Source organism: Typha latifolia, chromosome 1 (assembly GCF_019914945.1).
Source record: "Typha latifolia isolate L0001 chromosome 1, TyphaL0001v2, whole genome shotgun sequence".
Lineage (NCBI taxonomy): Eukaryota > Viridiplantae > Streptophyta > Magnoliopsida > Poales > Typhaceae > Typha > Typha latifolia.
The window spans coordinates 4,373,849-4,393,844 of record NC_133086.1 but is presented as its reverse complement, the minus strand read 5'-3'; the positions used below and the strand labels follow the sequence as shown (position 1 = coordinate 4,393,844).

At 38.0% G+C, this 19,996-nt stretch overlaps 3 protein-coding genes across 4 annotated transcripts; 1 reads left to right on the top strand and 2 right to left on the bottom strand.

Annotated features, from left to right (window-relative positions):
* Positions 1-129: 129 nt before the first annotated feature.
* On the bottom strand, positions 130-4,748 carry LOC140780504 (uncharacterized). The gene is made up of 11 exons (XM_073126115.1): positions 4,555-4,748; positions 4,387-4,481; positions 4,208-4,265; positions 3,367-3,558; positions 3,020-3,096; positions 2,832-2,914; positions 2,611-2,662; positions 1,242-1,310; positions 864-950; positions 712-776; positions 130-530 (listed from the first exon to the last, which is right to left on the bottom strand). The coding sequence occupies exons 1-11, from the start codon at positions 4,661-4,663 to the stop codon at positions 431-433; spliced, it is 987 nt and encodes a 328-aa protein (XP_072982216.1). The 5' UTR covers positions 4,664-4,748; the 3' UTR covers positions 130-430.
* A 2,697-nt stretch (positions 4,749-7,445) lies between these two features.
* Positions 7,446-12,858, top strand: LOC140789919 (uncharacterized). The gene is made up of 5 exons (XM_073139830.1): positions 7,446-7,962; positions 9,441-10,158; positions 10,779-11,148; positions 11,965-12,400; positions 12,487-12,858. The coding sequence occupies exons 1-4, from the start codon at positions 7,680-7,682 to the stop codon at positions 12,013-12,015; spliced, it is 1,422 nt and encodes a 473-aa protein (XP_072995931.1). The 5' UTR covers positions 7,446-7,679; the 3' UTR covers positions 12,016-12,400; positions 12,487-12,858.
* A 1,401-nt stretch (positions 12,859-14,259) lies between these two features.
* LOC140789903 (transcription factor TGA2.1-like) lies at positions 14,260-19,355 on the bottom strand. 2 transcript variants are annotated; one of them, XM_073139812.1, is made up of 13 exons: positions 19,193-19,355; positions 18,870-19,093; positions 18,423-18,511; positions 18,165-18,241; positions 17,843-18,037; positions 17,303-17,356; positions 16,886-16,945; positions 16,710-16,787; positions 16,560-16,605; positions 16,206-16,477; positions 15,596-15,835; positions 14,733-14,875; positions 14,260-14,555 (listed from the first exon to the last, which is right to left on the bottom strand). In XM_073139812.1, the coding sequence occupies exons 2-13, from the start codon at positions 19,013-19,015 to the stop codon at positions 14,480-14,482; spliced, it is 1,476 nt and encodes a 491-aa protein (XP_072995913.1). In that variant the 5' UTR covers positions 19,016-19,093; positions 19,193-19,355; the 3' UTR covers positions 14,260-14,479. The 2 variants fall into 2 exon arrangements, with proteins under 2 accessions (XP_072995913.1, XP_072995921.1); XM_073139820.1 differs by having other exon boundaries at positions 18,870-19,084.
* Positions 19,356-19,996: the final 641 nt, after the last annotated feature.

Below are 19,996 nucleotides of genomic sequence, written 5' to 3'. Positions count from 1 at the left end.
GCAAACCACTAGACTAAGTTCAATTATGAGGGAAGAAGAAACTAATCAAGCAAAAGGAACAACGATGTGAGAAAGATCCTTTCTTCTCAAATCCTCAATTCAGACTGAGCTTCTGCATAATGGACAATATGGTAGAATAACTCTTGTATTTGTTAATAAATCTTTGATATAACAAGCAACTATCCAGATAACAATTACTGCTGGATAGGTTTTTGGGTCAAGTATCAGTGATTTCTTATCGATAACTAATGTAAAAGGATGAGCTGCTCTGGCTTCTATATCTTCTTGAGCTTGTTGACTGGACTTGTACATGGAATATGGCTGGGACTAAGAACCAAATGTAGGATTAAACATACTGCAGTCTCAGAGTCTAATAGTCTTGTAGGGCTTCTTTTGAGCTTTGCTTGCTTTCTGCATCCTCTTGGGTCTTTTAAAACAGCTCCTGCGGTGAATTTTCTTCTGTGAGCTGTTCATATTGGATGGTCACTTCCTCGCCATTAGTGGCTGCCTCAGTTTTGGAACCATTCTCACTATGAAAATAAGAAACATCATACAACCATCAGATTCAAATACATTTGAAAATCATATTAATTTTGTCAAAATAATTGCATTTGGATTTTCGCCGGCTGCAAGGAATCTCCTATTCATGTTCATGTATGAATTCAGAAGGATGTTGACAATTAAGTGTGAAGATGTCTTGGTGGAGCTTACTTCAGTGAGTAGATGATCAGCCCAATAGCCACAACCCCAAATGCGAGATAGTATAACCAATCTACCTGTGGTGGAGTTTAATTAACTGTGAGCACAATAATAACAGAACTGATGGTATTACTAATCTGAAGGTCCAAGTCAGTTTATTTCACCTGTTGATGGTAAAAGAATATGCGAATGAGAACTGCCCACATGTCAGACGTCAGAAGAGAAAGATTGAACAGAGTTGCTCCACTCATCTGTATGAGATATTCTCATAAATTCTCAGAGCAGAAAATTTTATCCTCAAAATTTTGTCTCTGGTGAGTTATACGGCCACCTAATTATTATTCTCATTCAATTCCAATAAGTACATGCAAGATGCAATTTTATCATTTTTAATAGGAATGGATTATCCTACTGATTGTAAGACACAATCTAATTAAAATGGTTACATATCTGTACAGTTTTTTGCTTCTATTAAATGATTGCATATGGTTATAATCTCTTAGAACCTATTATAAATGGAAATTGTGTGCTAGGAAGCAAACCTTCAGGACAAAAGGAACAATAGTATAGAACAGAAAAGTTGCTGCTGCAAAACCCACAAACAGAGATATCTGAAAAGAAAATAAAAACAAGAGCAGTTCTCATCAATTCTGCCAGATCATATGGTAATTAGCACATGAGAAAGAATAAAGAAATGGAATGACAGAGAGAAAAGAAATAAACTTGATAACAATTTGGTGTCTCCATTCTGCTTGCCAGACAACAAAAAATTTGGTAAATAGATTTACAAGATTAAAGGATAACATATCATAATACATTCCTGATTTGCAAATGAAACTCTAATTTTCAACTTTAATGATTGATATTCCATTCTGTGAATGTATTTCAAATATTGGCCTTAAAAGAAACAGAATGGTAAGGTTAAAGTTTCTTGCAGCCTTTTTAAACTTTGGCATGATAATAACCAGGATGTGCATGCTGTTGTTTTGTGTCTCTATTACAAACTAGTCAGAAAAATTATGAATGTGTAAGGATACAAACTGCAGCTTAGGATTGGTAGCATAGCAGCTATAATTTTCAACAATTTTCTGTTTATGGTTTTGGGTTCGCACTAAATACTCAATGCTATGTTACATAAGACAGGCTAATTTATCATGTCTTCATTTAAACCTTTCATTATCATGTTTGGATTATTCTTTTGACATATTTCTTTGTGATTTTTAGCACCATGTATTTCCAGTAATCCTATAAACATGAAGTATAGTCATAATCATAATATAAGCAAAGGACCTTAGTATGAGTTTTCTCCTCTCTTTTTTCTACTAAATTATTCATTAGTTCAAGCTCTTATCCTAGCTTCCGACATGGCTACTGCAAAATTTTGTCAAATCCCAAAATCTAGTCTGCAACAGTGAGCAGTCCGTATATATTTAATGCCGGCTTTAATTGATTGATTAAGTTCAATCAATGATCGAGTTCATAGTGTAAATAATCAATTAATTGATCTTATATTCAATCACTGATGGCCGAGGCATGTCATTTTCTAGATGTGGTACAGAGGAATGTTTACTACTATCCTAATTATATATATTTCCTGGTTAGGAATATGTTGATATGTTTAGATCACCAAAATTGTGATTGCTGAAGCTAGATCATGAAGAATTCACGAAACAAGATTTTACGAACCAATCCTGAAATAGGATTCAACAACTCTTCCATTTTTTCTAGGCTGCATTTTTGGCAACCTTGCTCCTCTTCAATCAACAATACAGTCATTTTAGGACTTCTAAATTCTACATAGGTCTTGTCAGATAACTGAGGTAATCATAGAAACCATATTTTGAGACTAGGAAAGTAGAGGAGGTTGTTCAGAGACTTGAACAGAAAAAAAAATCTCTGAAGAAAACTGACCATTGTTGGAGACCACTTCACCTCTTGAAGATCCTTCCTTTCAAAAACACATCTGTGAATGTTATGAAACTACACATTGATTGAGAGAATGTATCTGTCAAGATACCTATTAAAAAATAAACTACTGCATTGAAAATCTTCAAGTAGTTGGTGCTAAAAAGAGAACAACTACTTGTAAGCATCTACTATATACATCCACTTCAATGTTGCCCAAAGGATACATCTCAACTGCACTGACCAGCACACCAAAAACTCCAAGCATTGCAACAACTTCAACTCGGTCCTTCTTCTTAACGAAAAATTCCTGCAAAGTCAGCAGGAGAAACTCTTATGATCATGGGGATTATATAAATCTCTATTGGCAATTGCCAAAAGTAAGAATGCGCAAGTATTATAGGATAGTACTAACCTCTCCAACATTACTGAATGCATAGCAAAATGTCCCTGCAATAACAAGTGCATCACCTAGAATAGGTTTCCTCCCACCTATACGACAACCCTTGTCGTTAGTCCTTCTGAACATTATGAGGCTTATTACTTCATCAGCTTTATCACAGAAATAGAGAATTCCAGGGAAAGTCTGTTAAAGAGAATCATGATTCTCCATTTAATTTGTTTAGAGCAAGAGGGTAAAGTTCAAGAGCATAGCATTTATATCCTGAGGCTAGTTTCTAACCTTTGAGTGTTACATTACATGATACTGCCTCATTGTTAAGGGAAATCAGGAACAAATTTGTAGTGAAAGCAAAAGGCTACCTCCTCCAGAAACTCCAGCATCTGAAAGAAGAACTAAACCTAGCCCCACAACACAGATGCCTGCGCCCAAGAACTGCCATGGGGAGTACTTTGTTCCTAATGCTAACCAGGTTAGGATTATGACCCATGGGATAGTCCAACAATCCAGCAAGGTCACACTTGTAATTGAAGAGTACTGGTACGCCTTAACAACTGCATCAGAACAGTGATGTTCATGAGTCTTTATATCCAATGCTTGGAAATGAAAGAAAATTAGAAGCATTTGGTAGCTATTCTGCAGATTCTAGTCTTAATCAGCATTCAGCAGAAACAACAAAGAGTGAATTACAGAATATATCAGCAGAGGCCTAATGCCATTGAATTATTTCATATAAAATTTCCAACTAGCATTAAGCCATGGATGTTGTATGACAAACTAAATAAATTGCTTTGAGAAGCTTTCCAGATTCTTTAGGAATACTTCTCAAGTTCACTATGATACATCTCTAGGAGAATAATGCAATTTATCAGAAGCCTATGAGGGCTTTCCTTTGATTGAGAATCGGAACATTAGGCACTACATTATGTGCTAAAAATGATATAGGATTATGCTTCATATGGTATTAAATAATGATAATAATTGGTTCCTATATTATCTTTTCCAGATGGGAAGAAGAAAGGAAGCATGTAATACATCAGCAAGCAATGCTGATATCACTTTTTGCAGTCTTTGGATTTACTTTGCGGTCATTCCAACGAAACAATGTCTGGTAATGCAAATTTTTTAAACTTTTGGTTACTACTGCACACAAAATATTGAAGATTGGGAAATTCTGTTGCAGGTGGCTGGATGAGGACTTACCAAGAAAATTTCCCTGCACATCAACAATGGCCAAAGCAATGTACCAATACCAAGGAACCTGCAAAAGCCCAGTAGTTATCAACCTTTAGCACACCAAAATGCTCGATTTTAACTTTCGCTTATTACGTGGTAGCAATGCCAAAGCATTCAAATAATTAGCGAAGCAATGATCTGCGTACTAGTAGTTTTCGACGTCGATGGAGGAAGATTGCACCATAGACAAGAGCAAGAAAGAGGTATGTGAAGAAAGACTGGGTGAGAGGTGTATCAGTACCTTCCAATGGGCAAATACACAACAAGTTAACAGCACACTTCAAGGAATTAGAAAGGTTGCTCTGAATGCTTACCAAGATCTGCTATCAAAGAGGAAGTGAAGCTGGCAACTGCAAGGCATAAAGATACGAGCTGCCCCAGGAACAACAAGAACACCAACCTCCGTATCTCCTCCCTGCTCATGGCGATGGAGGAGAAGCTGAAGCGTTGAGAGAAAACCAAAAGTTGCTGCAAAAGAAAGATGCAAGAAAACTGAACTGGGAAAAGAGATGCATACCACTTGGGTTTGAACAGGATCTCACTCTATATTTTATTCTCTCTGGAATGCTTGGTGTGCAATATACTAGGCACGAGGTCCCAACTACCCAACATGTGAGAGTGAGAGTGAAATAGACTGGTAACAGAAAGCCCAGGGTGTTAAAATGTAAGTTTATGTAAGTTTTGTACCTACATTTCAAGGCTAATTCTTCTTATTTTTTGCCCACTTTTGCATAGCTTGTAACCAAACTAACTTTATTTTACTAAAGTAGGCAACACCAAAACTTAAATATAAGAAATAGTCTATTTTACTGTAGCTCTAGCTAAAATAATTAATTGTTAAGAACTCCTAGGCCAAGGGATATGAACTAATATCTAAAACGTTTCAATAAAAATACTGATAAAATTAATATTTTATTTTAAAAAATGTTGATTTTATTGGCATTTTACTTGTGAATATAATAAATTAAACTTGCCATTTGCCATTTATTTATAAAGAAAGCCATCTATGAGCTGCTTTCTTTATTGCAAGAAGGCCAGTCACGTTTGATTACACCGACCAATCAAGTATAGTTTATTAGAGTATATTTGACTATTGGTGGGCACCACGGCTTAGGCCATTTCTGTAAGTCTAGCGGTCTCGGTTCGATATACCAGCTCATCAGAGAGGTTGCTTATTAAATTAATTGCCAACTAATATTAGCACATGTTGTTGCCTAGTCGTCCGCCTCAACAACGCCCGCGTCGCTGGGTTCCGCTGCCACGTGGGCTCAAAGACCCACCTCTCCTTCGTCAACAACAACATGCTCCACCTATGCTCCTTCCGCGGCGGCTGCCTCTGCCACCCTTACGGGCCCGCCGTCCCCATCGTCCTCTATATCTGCCCTGCCGCCCCGCTTCTCGTCACCGACCCTCGCTTCGACGTCTTATGCTCCCGAATCGTAAATCTCTACTCCTTAAAGCTGTTCGTGGAGGAGACGGGGAGGCCGCCAGAGGAGTGGCGGGGCGGCGCACGACGCGATGATGTTCCACTACTCGTCGGGGCTACAGGCGGCGATGCTGGCTGTGGGGACCTGCGAGAAAGTTTGCGTCTTTGGGTTCGGGAAGTCGGCGGAGGCGAAGCACAATTACCATACGAACCAGAAGGTGGAGGTGGACCTGCATGACTACGAGGCAGAGTACGCGTTCTACCGCGATCTCGCCAAGAGGCCGGAGGTCTTACCGTTCCCTAAGGATTCCTGATTCAAGGTTCCCCCTGTCGTGTTCTACCATTGAGATAGGAGGGAGGAGGGAGGAGGGAGGAGGGAGATCATAAGTACCGGCAACGTAAATTTGAACTTTCCTGGACTGTCAACTTCTTTTAAGATGACAAGCCTGTAGGGCTAATAATTTCATTAATTTTAATTAAAATTTACAAGCTTGATACACTCAAATTAATTAGAGGGATATTTTGAAATACCTCGTTACCGCACAACACGAAGAATCTTAAAATAGTCACTGATCAGCTAACTGTGGCTTCGTCGTGGTCGTTATGAATCTTAAAATAGTGCAGCTATTATGACCTTGTAGAAACTAGAAAGAAAGCAAACCAAGGAAGCAAAGTGACTCAAGACGACCACCAAAAAGACACCTTCAATGTCAATCCTAGCTGAAGCGGACGGAAGTTGATGCGACAAGGGTAAAGATAGCAATTAATGACATTGATGCAGCAAAGGAGGAGTGGTGAGGGTTGCGTGGCAGGTGCGATGAGGACGACGTGGCGATGATGATAGAGTGGATGATAGAGGAAGAGACAACCGACAAAAGGCCGGACCAGGCTTAATCCACCACACCCGAAGCCACCAGAAGTAGCTCAACTAATGCCGCTGCAGGCCTATGGGTGGCATAGCCAAAGACTCCACCCTGAAAGCTACCAGTCTGTGGGTCGACGACCACTACCAATCCAAGACGAAGGAGGAGAAAAAAAAAAAAAGGAGATGGTTAGAACTTAGAATGATGGCGAGGGTGCAAGATCGGATAAGAAGAAGGGCAATTTGGCGGCGTCAACAAACGAGATGGGGAGGAAAAAACAAAGGAGAAACAAGGGAGAAAGGAGAGAGTAGATAGTTAGAAGAAGGAAGCCCACGGCAACGTAAAGAAACCTTACAGACTTATTTGGTTTGAGTTTAGAAACTTCGGTGACTTTTAAACTGATTCAGTAATCAATTTTATTTTTAATTTTTTATATCTAATTAATTTTATTTAAAAAAAAATTTAAGACTAACTAATTAAGTTTGGGACTTAGTCTCAAACTAAACAAAATTTTCATGATTCTTTTATCCAATTAGAAGTTTCACAGTTCTCCTAGCTGGTAACTGAGTAAAAATTATTAACTATGAGTGGAGATTATTTTGCTGTAAGCTTGCTAATCTATTGCGCAAAAATCAAATTAGAGAATAAGTAGAATTAAAGGGGAATATGAGCAAACTCAAGCTAACACACAAAGTGATCACAGCTAGATTGAGGTTGCAACTTGCAAATGCAACTAAAACCCAACTAGATTCGTATACAACTTACGTACGGCAAGAATAATTTGGATCATCTTCTACCCAAGATAGGAATAAGAGGATCCGAATCCGTTACTGCTAGTATTATTCGCTCTTCCCGAAACGCCCCTAAAGATATCCGAGTCCGTCTCGGATAAAGGCGGGGTTTCTCGGGATTTTACGAAAGGAGAACCGAAAGGCCACGGCGCGTCGCCCATACCTTTCTCTCTCTCTCCCTTCCACTGCCCTTGGGCCTTAGATTCGTTCCCTGATCTCTCTCCTCTCCTCCCCCCCACAAACCCTAGAGCTAGATCCCCTCCATCTCTTCCTCCGGCTCCTCGATGGATCTCGCAGCGATTAAGCTTAGGGCTTCTCTTCCCGTCCCCAAACCCTAGCGCGGTGTGCTTCTTCTCGCCATGGAGGGCTCCGCGGAGGATTTGGCCGCCCCCGACTCCTGGGAAATGGCGGATTTGGACGAGACCATGAGCCGATTGCTCCTCTCGTCTCGGAACACTCCGGTCGCCGTGTCATCGTTGCCGGATTTGTCAAATGAGGCGGCGCCGCAAGTGTCGCCGGCTCCATCGTCGTCGTCTTCTTCTTCTTCGCGGGAGCGCGGCCGAGAGGTCTCGGAAGAAGCCATTAGAGAGGTGGACCAATTCCTCAGGGAGGCGTTGGAGAAGCCCCGGGAACGTCTATCGAGTAAGTGCCTTGATTGAGCTCTTGCTTTTTTTTTTTTTGTTAAGCTGGATTTGCAACATGTACGTGATTGTAATACTTCTAATAGGGGTTAATTATAGTGGATTTAAGCTCTTGGAAAATGAATCTCATTTATGTTGCTAAGGGTGAATCAGAAGCCTGCCTCTTTGTCTTGATCTTCAAATCGCTTTCCTAATTTTTTTTTCAACTCGGGTTGAAATTTCGCATGCTGATGGAGCAAGGCTAGGATATTGATTCTGCTAGTACTATCATACCAAAGTTTAAACTTTTGTGAGAAAAGGAGAAAATATGACTTTTGCTACTTTGACTACTTTGTTTTGCAGAGGACAGATAGGCTAGACCCGTTGTTGGAGTAAGGTTAGTGTTGTGTGAGTAGAGAATTGAGGTTCAGACAATGGAATTTTTAGATGACACAGATTATAGAAGGATTTGATTGGTTAAAGGATTATCTATTTGCATGAAAAACAACATTTTGAAGAACAACGTGTGAGTTTTAGTTCATTCTTGCAGATATAATGACTGACATGATTGTGTTTAGACCTGTAGATTGGAGGGTAGCAGATAAGTATTTCTACAAATGATACATGGCTCTGAATTTCAGATATGTTCCTGTTGGGGATAATATCAGTTACAAAGTGGTTCTATATTTTTAATTTGGACAGTTCTTATGTAGGATGTAAATAATGAACACTAATAATAGTATATAACACTTGTAACCTTGAGGACTTACATGTGGTTGTGAATAATCAGAAAAAATTCCCACCTGAGGAGCATCAAATAGATTTAAGAAGACTGTCTTTACAATCATATCTGAAGGAAATAATATAGGCGGTGGACATGGATAAAGTTTGATGACTACTTGATCTCCTATATGTCCATTTGCATATGTATGTGCGCAACATTGGAAATATTACTAGTTAGATCAATGTAGCTAAATTGAGATGAAGCTGTTAGAGATCCTTATGAGAAGAAATAATTGGCATTTGAAGTGTGTATAATACTTGATATCTTTTTATTGGAATCTATTCTCTTGCAGTGATATTCAAGTATTCAACCAATTGACGTAGTCATTCTTTTCAGTGTGAACCATTTGGATTCTATTTTGAAAACTCAAACCTTCTTGATTTATTTCTTCCATTTTTACTATGATTATTTGCAATGAGTAGATAGTACATCAATTTCTAATTCTTTTAAAAAAAAATTTATGCAATTTAATTTTATTTTCTTCCTTTTTTTGAATGTCTGTATTGCATGCTAATGTAGTCTACCAACAAACACCTATGAGCTTTTACCATGCATATTTTCCTTTGATTACTGCTTAGCAATTAAGGAGATGCACTTTGGGTGGTGCTATGACTGTGACAAGGGAAATTATATTAACAAATCTGATAAAACGATCTTGAGCCATCAATGCATTTATTCTTCTGTTGCCATGCTAACTATGATATGTCTCTGTTCAGTTTTAAGGATGGAGCAAGACATCGAAAAGTTTATTAGAGATCCTGCTCAACAACAGTTAGAATTTGAGGCTCTTCCAACTTCCTATTTACGGTTGGCTGCACACCGTGTGGCACAGCATTATTATCTCCAGTCACTTGCATTGCCGGACAATAGTTTGCCTGATGGATCTGGTTCACGTATAGTGCTTCGAAAAACTTCCTATGAGTGTCGGTTTCCTCCAGTTCGTCTTGCTGATATTCCTGTCAACCTGCCACAAGAAGATACCAACAATGTCGTGAAAGTCGCAATTAAGCAAAGACCAGAAAAGCACTTACATAATAATTCTAAAGCAAATGCCCATTCTTCTAAGGCAAATCATCAGAAAAGTGTTGAAGAAAGAAAAGAAGAGTATAACAAGGCACGTGCACGGATATTTAGCAGTAATAACAGTAGCAGCAGTAGCACAATCTCGAAAGCAGATGATGAGCCAAAGTTTCCTCATAGTATCCGTTGCTTTTCCTTAGATTCGAGTTCAATTGAGAGCTCATCTTTAGAAGGACCTGAAATTACTCATGGGAGGGTTTTGAGTCACTCTTCTTCGGGTGGCAACTTATCGAATAGGAACAAGAGTGACCCAGAGCCGCAAGTTAGTAGACACAGAGCCAGCAGCAGAGTAGCTATATTCCGGGACCGTGAGGTGGATCGTAAGGATCCTGACTATGACAGGAGTTATGACAGGTTTGCTTTTAAGACTCCACTTTCGTGCTATTATTATGTTGGCAATCTAAACTTTTTGCTTGACATATTTCTGGAACAATTTATTTATTCCTGGAAAAAATATGAAAAGATTGATATCTATGTCCTGATACTGCAATTTTCTTTCATCATTTTTCTAGCTTTCTTGGTAAGGTTGAGTTTTTCTAATTTATTTCCTTGAAGCACTACAGATTGGTGACATTTAACAACTTATATGTATCTATTAGATGACAGGTCATTAGTCAAGCATCCCGTCACAGCTTCATTGTCACATTTATCAAATGCATGTTTGAATCATTTTCGCAAAGGGGAAACATAACCAGAAATAAGCATGTTTGATGAGTTCAGTCATATACATTTAATCTTTATTCATCAAAGAGAATTTCTCCATAAACTTCTGAAGTGAAATTCTATTTTGCATACATCAAGTTGCATCTGTTTACATCAGATTCATGGTCATATCAGCTCCAGTGTAATCCTACAGAGTCGTCCGTTGAACATTAACTTGCACGAAATCATGAATTTGTACCTTCCTTTTCTCTTCTTTGGGATGAAAGCATGAATTTGTATTCAGTCATCATAAAATGTGCATATATCTTCAGGTACGCACAAAGATTTGATCCTGGGTTTGGATTCAGTGGAGGGCCTTACACCATGCAGCCGCTATATTCTCCTGCTGTTAATTACAATACAGAATTTCCTCAGCTTGGATCAGGGCAGAGGCCTCAAATCACTATTGAGCAGCAGCCTCGGTCCATTCCTCAGCACCTGCATGGACATTGGCCAGCAGCCCAAGCACCTACTGCAATGGGTTATGGACCTCCAGAAGGCATGGTTTCACCATATAATCGTAGTCCTATTGCTGCTTCTTCCACATCATCTATTTACATGCCATCTTCTCAATATTCTGTCGCTCCACACCATGGAATGTCATTTGTTCGTCCACATGATCGCATGCAACCCTTTGTTCAGGTGGATATATCTTTCAGTACATTTTTCTCTTACCATTAGCTTTATATGTTATAAATTTGTTTATGCTGTGTATTTGTTTCTTTGTGGATTCATGTTCAGTTATAGGGTTAATGCATGGCATAACCATATTACTATTCCATGATAAGATATAGAGAATGTGTACATATTGGAGCTATATTATTATAATGTCCTAACTTTTTGCTTGCTATAATGTGGTGCTCCTAGGACAAGGCATACAAGCATAGAATGTACATGATTAGTGTCTTGTTTTTCATTGCCAGAACCAAGTTCTCGTACAGATATACTTCACTTTATTCTAAAAGGGGAATCTCAGATCTCCTAGTAATGATCTGGGTGAATTGAGTTAAGAATGATTTAATTTCAAGAATACTTTGTTTTCTTTCTTAGTAGCAAGATGGTGAAATTTTTAACTTGTGATGCCAATTCAGTTTGGAAGATTCAATTTCAAGGTTTAATGTTTCTTTATACTATCTATTTGTCTAGCTCTCTGGATTCTGTTACTTTTTACTGTTGGAAAGTTGATTTCAGGAAAAGCAGACAATCTAAATCTTGAGAATTTTCATATCAAAATGTTTCTAAATGTTGCTGATGTAAAACTAACTTATCATGCTCTGCCTTGAGACATCAAAATGACTGAAGTATGGATTTCTTGCAATATTGTTGTAATATTTGAATATTTGAATATTGTTCTTCTATCTTCCTTTGGATTCATGTTCAGTATAGCCCTGTGAGATTTTGTTGTAATATTTGAATATTGTTCTTCTGTCTTCTTTACTGAGTATGGATTTCTTGTAGACTCATCAACAACAACCTGAAGCGAGTTTTGGATTAGCCCGGCCCCGCTAAGGGGCCTGGGCATGCCTGCACGTGCCAGCATGTACTCTAAATCCTGGAGATATAGACAATCACAGATGCAATATTTGTTATCTGCTGGCAGGGCGATTGCAGGCATTAAAGAACCGAGATTGCTTGAGCTTTGTCTGTTGCTAAAAATTGTCCAACATCAGCTTTCTCGGAGTTGTTTCCTGCACCATGATAAGCAGGAGTGGCATCTTAGCCTATGGAGTGACCAATCGATTGTTGACAGACTCTATAAGTGTTTCAAGGATGCAGAAGATGGAGAAGGAGTGTGTACAGCCCGGATGGAAACGGAGAAGGAATGCGTACAGCTCGGATGTAAACGGAGAAGGAACGCGTACAGCTCGGATGTAAATAGCTTATCAAAATGGAGGTTTGATATGAAAAAACTCTATTAGCGTTGCTGCTTTCTTTTAAATGCTTGATACACCTCTGACTTACATATATTAACTCCTACAGAAGCAGCACAGGCCTCTGCCTCTTGTTATGGCGTACTACTGAAGTCTTGTGCCAAGAGGGCTTGAAATGAACTGAAACCTGCAAACTGAAGATAATATGTTATGCTGCTTTGCAAATTATGGTGCTCGACAGATAGGACTTTCGTCGAAACTTCGTAGTTTAAGATGCCCAGAGAACAAAATTTATCTCATGTGTTAATTACTGTAATCATCATATGTGACATTATACATCACATTGACATGGTTAGAACGGACATGATACTGATATTTCTAATCGTACGGTCGGGTATGTCTTCTCTTTAGTATTTGCCGTTGTAGTTTTTGTTATACATGTTAAATTGCTTCATGTAATATCACAAATGTTTTCGTAGTACTCCTGTGACGTGTTACGTGTATATGTTTTGTCTTTTTTTCTGGATCTTTTAGTGATCTTGTCTCGGTGTGTTCTAATTTTTTATTTTTTTTTATAAAAGAGATCAAAAATTGTAGTTGGGGTTGTATTGTCGTGCCCCCTATGTTAAGACTGCATGGGGAGCTCACACCTTGGTGTCGTGAAACTATTGGTGCTGGACTAATTTGTCAGATCTCTCTACAAACTCGACGACAAAATTCAATCTTACGGTGGCTGGCTGTAATCGTTTTCCATGGTTGGAACTGGAAACAAGTCATTTTGAATAGTTTTGTTTCTCGGGTTCTTTTACACTTCTACAGTAAACTAAGTGACTTTTCTTTTAAAAATAGAAGTGAAATTTACATGACACCTGTTTTTTTTTTTATTTACAAAATTACAAATATACCTTTTATATTTTTGTTACTTATAAATTGAGCTATATGATCTAGTGAATATATTTAAGTAAATACTCTGGGTTAGATTTAAATTAATACGGTAAGAATATTCTGTTAAGTAGAGATGTTTTATTTTTAATTAATTAAAATATTTTTATTTTTAAAATGACTAAAATACTCTTAGTGTATGATTTGGTTGAGAGTATTTTTATAAATTTTTTTCAGTATAGTTGACTTAATTCGTTTTCTACTCATTTGCTAATTTTCCTAAAAAGAAAGTTAAAAGAGTGAAATTTATATTTAGTAAGCAAAGAAGTTATTTATTTTTGTAATTAATTATAATATATATAATTTTTTTGGAAAGCGAGTATTTTCTTATTTCAATTTCTAGTAATGGAACACTCCACTTAACAAATAATCGTCGAAACTTCTAAGATTAAGTTCACGGTGCACACCAAATAATATACCTGAGTCAGCTAGTTATAAAACGTATTTATTGCACACACCAAATTATATACATGATAGATGTGTTATAAACTTCTTTATCACACGTTTTTGGTCATGGAAAGACCACATAACATAATATGTATGGATTTCTAAAAATTACTATCTGAGTTAGCATTAAATAATAAACAGATTTTTCTGTGAGCAATTTTCCGTTGCTCGTATGTAGTTTTTAGCATCCACCGGGAATAAAAGTCACCCACTAGCATAAATAAATTTATAATTCAACTATTTAAGTATAATAATTAGTGTGCAGACCGAGCCTATTATGGTCAAAAACTCCTCCTTGTGTACTAGTTTTTGTGCCAGAAAATATTCGATCTGTAGTCAATCCTTGGCAGTAGAAGATAGTCTCCCTGCGTTTGTTTTTATGAACCCCTGTCTTCATCTTGTTCTAAGAGAAATGCTCGTTCCAAATGCAATAACTTGGGATTGGTCCTCTTCCTATTTTACTTCTCCTGCTTTTGCTTCTATGGGCTATTACTTATTCACAAAACCTTTTATCTTATGGAAGAGCAATTACGAGAACGAGTCGATCCAGATGCATAAACTACTGGCCACTATTCGCCTCCTGTTTTCTTCTTTTGCTCACTAAAACCTCTCTACATGATCAGTTTATAGAATAATACAACTCTCTCTCTCTCTCTCTCTCTCTCTCTCTCTCTCACAGTAGGACGTTTAAAAAGTCTCACTGGCGTAGCCAATTAAAAGCTTGAAAGCTGGTGCTGCTGAAGTTGATGAATGTCTTGTAGTTCTGAGACTGTGTTACCGATCAAGCTCCTGCAACAAGAGACAAGCAAAATAGTCATTATCTGACACAAGGACGAATACCGGCATTAACTGGTAATCTATCAGTGTCTGAGAATAAATTATCCTCCACTTCGCATGATGAAGTGGATTACTCATGCATGATAATTTTGTCTCAGAAAAGTTTAGACATCAATGTAGAAATTTTACTCTTGTGGCCGAGAAGCCCAGAGAGAACTGAGAGCGCGAAGGCGGCTGTAGTATTCACCGATCGTTAGGAAAAATCTTGCTGCTTGTCGAATAGTTAAGATCCGGCGCATTTGATGCAATGTCTCTTGTCTCATTCTGTCAGCCTACACAATCACACAAGTCAGAGGCTTTGACCACAACTATTTTACTTGTTGTCCTCTTACAAAGATCACAAGGTTTGCCTTTCGCTCTTTTACTAATTGTACCTATTTATGAACAGGATTGACCCTTTGGGCTTTGGCACTCTACCAATTAATGTATATGCTTTTACTTATGGCCCATGTCCATGAAAGTACTGGAAAGTTTAGGTAGCTGTGACTGTCTTTATCTTACTGGGGATTGAACCGGCCAAACTTGTGGAAGGCATGGACCATTACACTAACGATGATTTAAGCACTGTGATGTTTGTCTATTGAAGTACCAACAAGAAAAGCAATGATAAAGAAGGCCAAGTTTTTTGTATCAAGAAAGCAATCAAAATATTATTATCTACAGAGAAAGTTTCAACCTTCTTCTTTTGACTATAGACACATACCATAGGTGTGACTCGAGAAGATTCAAGAATGGTGGAGTGGTACCGCTGCTCATAAATTCAACAATTTGCTGAAAAAGCTAAAGAACTTGCTTTTTTGTTATCTTCCTATCGACGATATTGTTTTCAGTAGAGAAGGAAAAGTTCCAAATTTAGCAGAGCTTACCATCTATAACATTAAGCTCTTCGGATCAGATGATTGAATTTATCTTGAGATGTTGTGTTTACCAGTTTTTATATAGCTCATTGTGTATTTATGATCATGAATTAAAGAAGAGGATAAGAAAATGACCTGTAGGACGAATCTTTCGATGTTTTCAAGCTTGTCGAGTGCCATTGCCATGTTGCCCATGTAGTTTCCAACATTAGATCCCTCGCCAATGAATCCACTTGCAACCATTTCGGCCAATGATTGGTGGAGTTGTTCTAGGCCTTGTGAGAGAGCCTCTTCTGCCTGCTGAGATGACTGCTGAAGGTTGCAGATCGCCATTAGCTGGTGCTCCCTCAATGGATCCATATGAGGCATTATTATCTGATCCAAATTTTTTGACAAGAAACAGGTTAAATTTCACTATGTAATATGTATAACACAAATGTTAAGGCAATCTACTAAAAGACTTTTATTCCACATATAAACATTAGGAGAGAGATATTTATCATCCCTAGTACTAATGCTGCAGGATGCAGAGTTTGATCAGCAGTATTTAAGCATAATTCTGTAAATCGAATATACGAGAAAGCAAAGAGGAAACAGCTCTGCAACTATAGTAATTGCATAGACCCTCATGTTATATGTAACCAGAACAGACTCACATTGCACTAGTCATGCATTCAAGATAGAATTCTTGATGTAACACAAGATGTGAGCAAAAGATGTGCAAAGGAGAGTTCAGTTTTAAGACCTGAAGAAGCTCAGATGGCCTAAATCCACCTATCCACATGAAGCGTCGTTCGACTGGACTACTCCACATTCCAGTCAAGAGGTGGAATACATCTGCTTTCGCCGCCACTGCTTTCAGTCCGAACAGCTTGTCATAGTGCAAGATGCACCTGTCTACTATTAGACCAAGATTTCTCTCAAGCAGGTGGGCCTGCAATCCCGCTCGGAGATCAGACAAGTGCTTGTTGTTATCGTCCAACCATCGAGCATGCTCCATGTCAAAAGTAGATGCACCTTCAATACATTCCTATCAGCAAATGTACTTCATAACTTGCCTAATTATAATGTTTGAGAAGGTAGAGGGACTCCTTCTTACCAGAACTGATTCCCTTAACTGTATCACATCCTCCTAGAGATATACCCTAAACACCATAAATCTTAATCATCTGACTGAATGCTGATACTATAAAAATTGCAAAATCTGTAACTATATGTATGAAGAAATATACTGTTAGCATATTTGAACCTGTGATCGCGCTCTTTGGAGATCTAGTTCTAGTTGTTGAAGCCTTACTCTACTTGATTCTAGTTGCTGCACATAAGCCTATGAATCAAATTTGAAAGGTTAATTGCAAAGATTGGAACATTCACATAGCCATCCTGTATATTAGAAAGTATCTCGGTCATTAAAATCTGGCATACCTTTTTCCTCAGCCTGCTCTTCTTTGCTGCCTCTCTATTTTGAGCTAAGCGTCTAAAGGTCTGATAATCAAAGACAACTTCTGTAATTTTTTGCTCAAACAACAGCATCATATAGTTTCTTCTTCTTTTTTTAAAAGAAAAAAGCAAATGGAGGAACAAATATACGTAGACGTTAGACATATCTAAATCAAGATGCAATTACTCATGACCATAGATAAATCTATAAATAGTTATAAGTAAGGATTCAACTTTGAAAACAGTTAAAATAGTTAGATCAGGTCTCTTTTTAAAGAGAAAATCTGTATTTAGTCCAATTGATTAAATAATTAAGACATAGTAGAACTGCGTTTTGGATGTATGACACATCTCCAATGATGTAGGCATGAGAGAGAGAGAGAGAGAGAGAGAGAGAGAGACCTTGGCATCTAGTAGTTTTCCATCTTTCCTTGTATCAGAATCAGCAATACTTCTCTGTTAAATAAGAAATGTATATTAGTATTTTAAAAGGAGAATAATTGATATATCTTCCTTTCCTAACAGCATCTGCTAAAAGAATGGAGAAAAAGGACAAAAGGTGTGTGACCGTAATGGAGACCAGAACTCAGAACATAAGAGTTTGAGAGAGTTTTCTTTATAAGCCAATAGAGTACATTATTATGAACCAGAAAACCAGAAAACCAGAAAGAATGGGATCTCTCATTCAATAGTACATGCATTTAGATGAGTGCTTTGGAGAAAAACACAATCCAATTAGATATGTAATGAAGCTTGGATTCACCATGGAGGCTTAGTACTGAACTGATCATTTGCACAGTTGCATACTTAGGTACTACTACCACGTACTTCGTACATATAAAAAAAGACATGCGTCGACACAGTGCACGAGACTCCCCCCCCTATGTGTGAGCCTGTGCTAATTTTGGATTGTTAGCTATGAAAGAAAATATAAATCAGTACCTTACACTGGTGTCTAGGTTGATGATTTGTAGCTGCTCCTGCCATGGAGGCATTATTTGCCATCACCTTGTGCTGCTGTTGGTCAGTAGACTGTTCCGAGGAGGTGTATCTGCTCACTAGAGGCTCTGACTCCAGCTTGGATCCTACGGTTTTAGCTAAGCATGAATCAGTGCTCCCTGCTGACTGTGAATTCCCCTGTTGGCATTAAATAAGGCACTATAAAGTCAGTGTGGGGACAATAACCATCCATATCCTCCTTTTCCTACACTACTCTACTCCCTCTCTCTCTCAAAATTTTAAGTCAAAAGTTAAAAAACCATACTCTTTGTATTTTCTCAAATCTCATTGGCCATGGGGAGGGGAGGATATCAAGCCTTGAGGGCTTGGAGCTGAAAAAGGCTGCAAGAATATGAGATGAAGAGGATTAGAAACAATCTTAAGCACCGGTAGCATGTATGAATTTCCTCTGCAAGGCAGTGAAGTGAATATATATACTTGGTAGTGCTGACATAAAGCAAATTTTGGTAGGTAATTTAGGTTGGATAGAAGGTGGAAGAGAGGAAGAAGGAGAAAGGATTACACTGTCTGTCTCCATCACTCCTTAGGCCACTAACTTCCTGCAGGAGAGACTCTTCCAACTCATCAAAACAAGCAACTTCTTGTTGGTCACTAATCAAGTAAACAAAAGTCCATATTAGTGGGTTGGATTAATACTTTACTAGTGTAAATAAAATAAAGGAGAGGAGTAAAGATAACACCCATGAATGGATCAGATTAAGCTTTATTAACTTGGTGTGTAGATGTGTAATCCAACGAAAGATTGGCGATTACATAGTGGTGATGCGTGAAGCACTTCTAATACGCGGAAAAGGAAATATATCCACTCAAGGATTTGAAAATTAATAACTCCAATCCACTAACTAATGGTCATTCGATCTCAGAGCCATTTAATGATCTATAATGCAATATGTAATTGTAAGCATGGCGTGAAATCTCCATAAAAGCTAAAGAAATCGAGAAACTGTACAAGATATCGGTAGCCAAAGGATTGGAGTCCTGGATTCCATAAACAAGAAGCTGGTTCAAAGGCGCAGAATCTGGAAAGCCAGTTACACCAACTCTATAGTTTGCCATCCAAGACTCCACTTCTTCTCCTTGCATCATGGTGAACATTTCAGCCAGTTAACCTTGTCTCCTCAGAACTTCTCTCAGCCTTCTTCGCCGCAAACTCTTCTCGTTGCTCTGTCGATCCTTATAGTAGAAGAAGAAGAAGAAGAAGCGATGAGAAAGCGATGAGCTTTATAGAAAGGTAGGAGCTGTCTTCCAAGTATATAAAAAAAGTATACATACAGTAGATAAAAGGATATGAGCTTGCGCAATATTTGTGGGTCTCTCTGCTCTTGTCAAGCTAGACAGTGTTCTACTTTTCATTTTCCTTCCTTTTTGCAAATAGGCAGGTGCAAATAATGGTGGGGATCCTCGCAATAACTGCGCCTCTTGCATTGGCTCAGTCTTGGTCTCTTCCAGTCTTTCAGATACATGAAAGCAGAAAGACAATATATATATATATATATATATATATACATGTATGTATTTATAGATTGAAGTGGATATGTTTGAGATAATTATCTTTTGTTTAAATCAAGCCTGCTTAATTGACTATGAGGTCCTTGTAGTTAAGCATTAATTGATGCTGTGGAATCCTTTTAGATTTAAGAAAATTATTTGTGGGTAGAGAATGTCAATGTAAATAGTAACTTGTAAAGTTGTAATAACATCAGCATTTTAAAGTAAGCATCCACTTAAAGAAGAATCATTTGAAATTAGTGTTTATAAACTCCAGTTTACCTTTTACTTTCTGTAGCTTAAGATCTATGTCAGAAGTTAGAACTAATCCTATCCTCCATTGTTAGGATTAACAGAAAAAAAAAATTCTTTTTCTGTCTTTCTAATATATATACCTATATATATATATATAGAGAGAGAGAGAGAGAGAGAGACTTGGTATGACTGCTAGATGCGTGTCCACACTGTCACCAAGTATCCCTACATCCTGTGCCACGCAAGCATCCCACTAGATCGGAAGCTTCCATCCCATTGGCTGAACTTTCCCAACCGCACACAGTATTAGATTCTCTCTCCAACCACAAGATT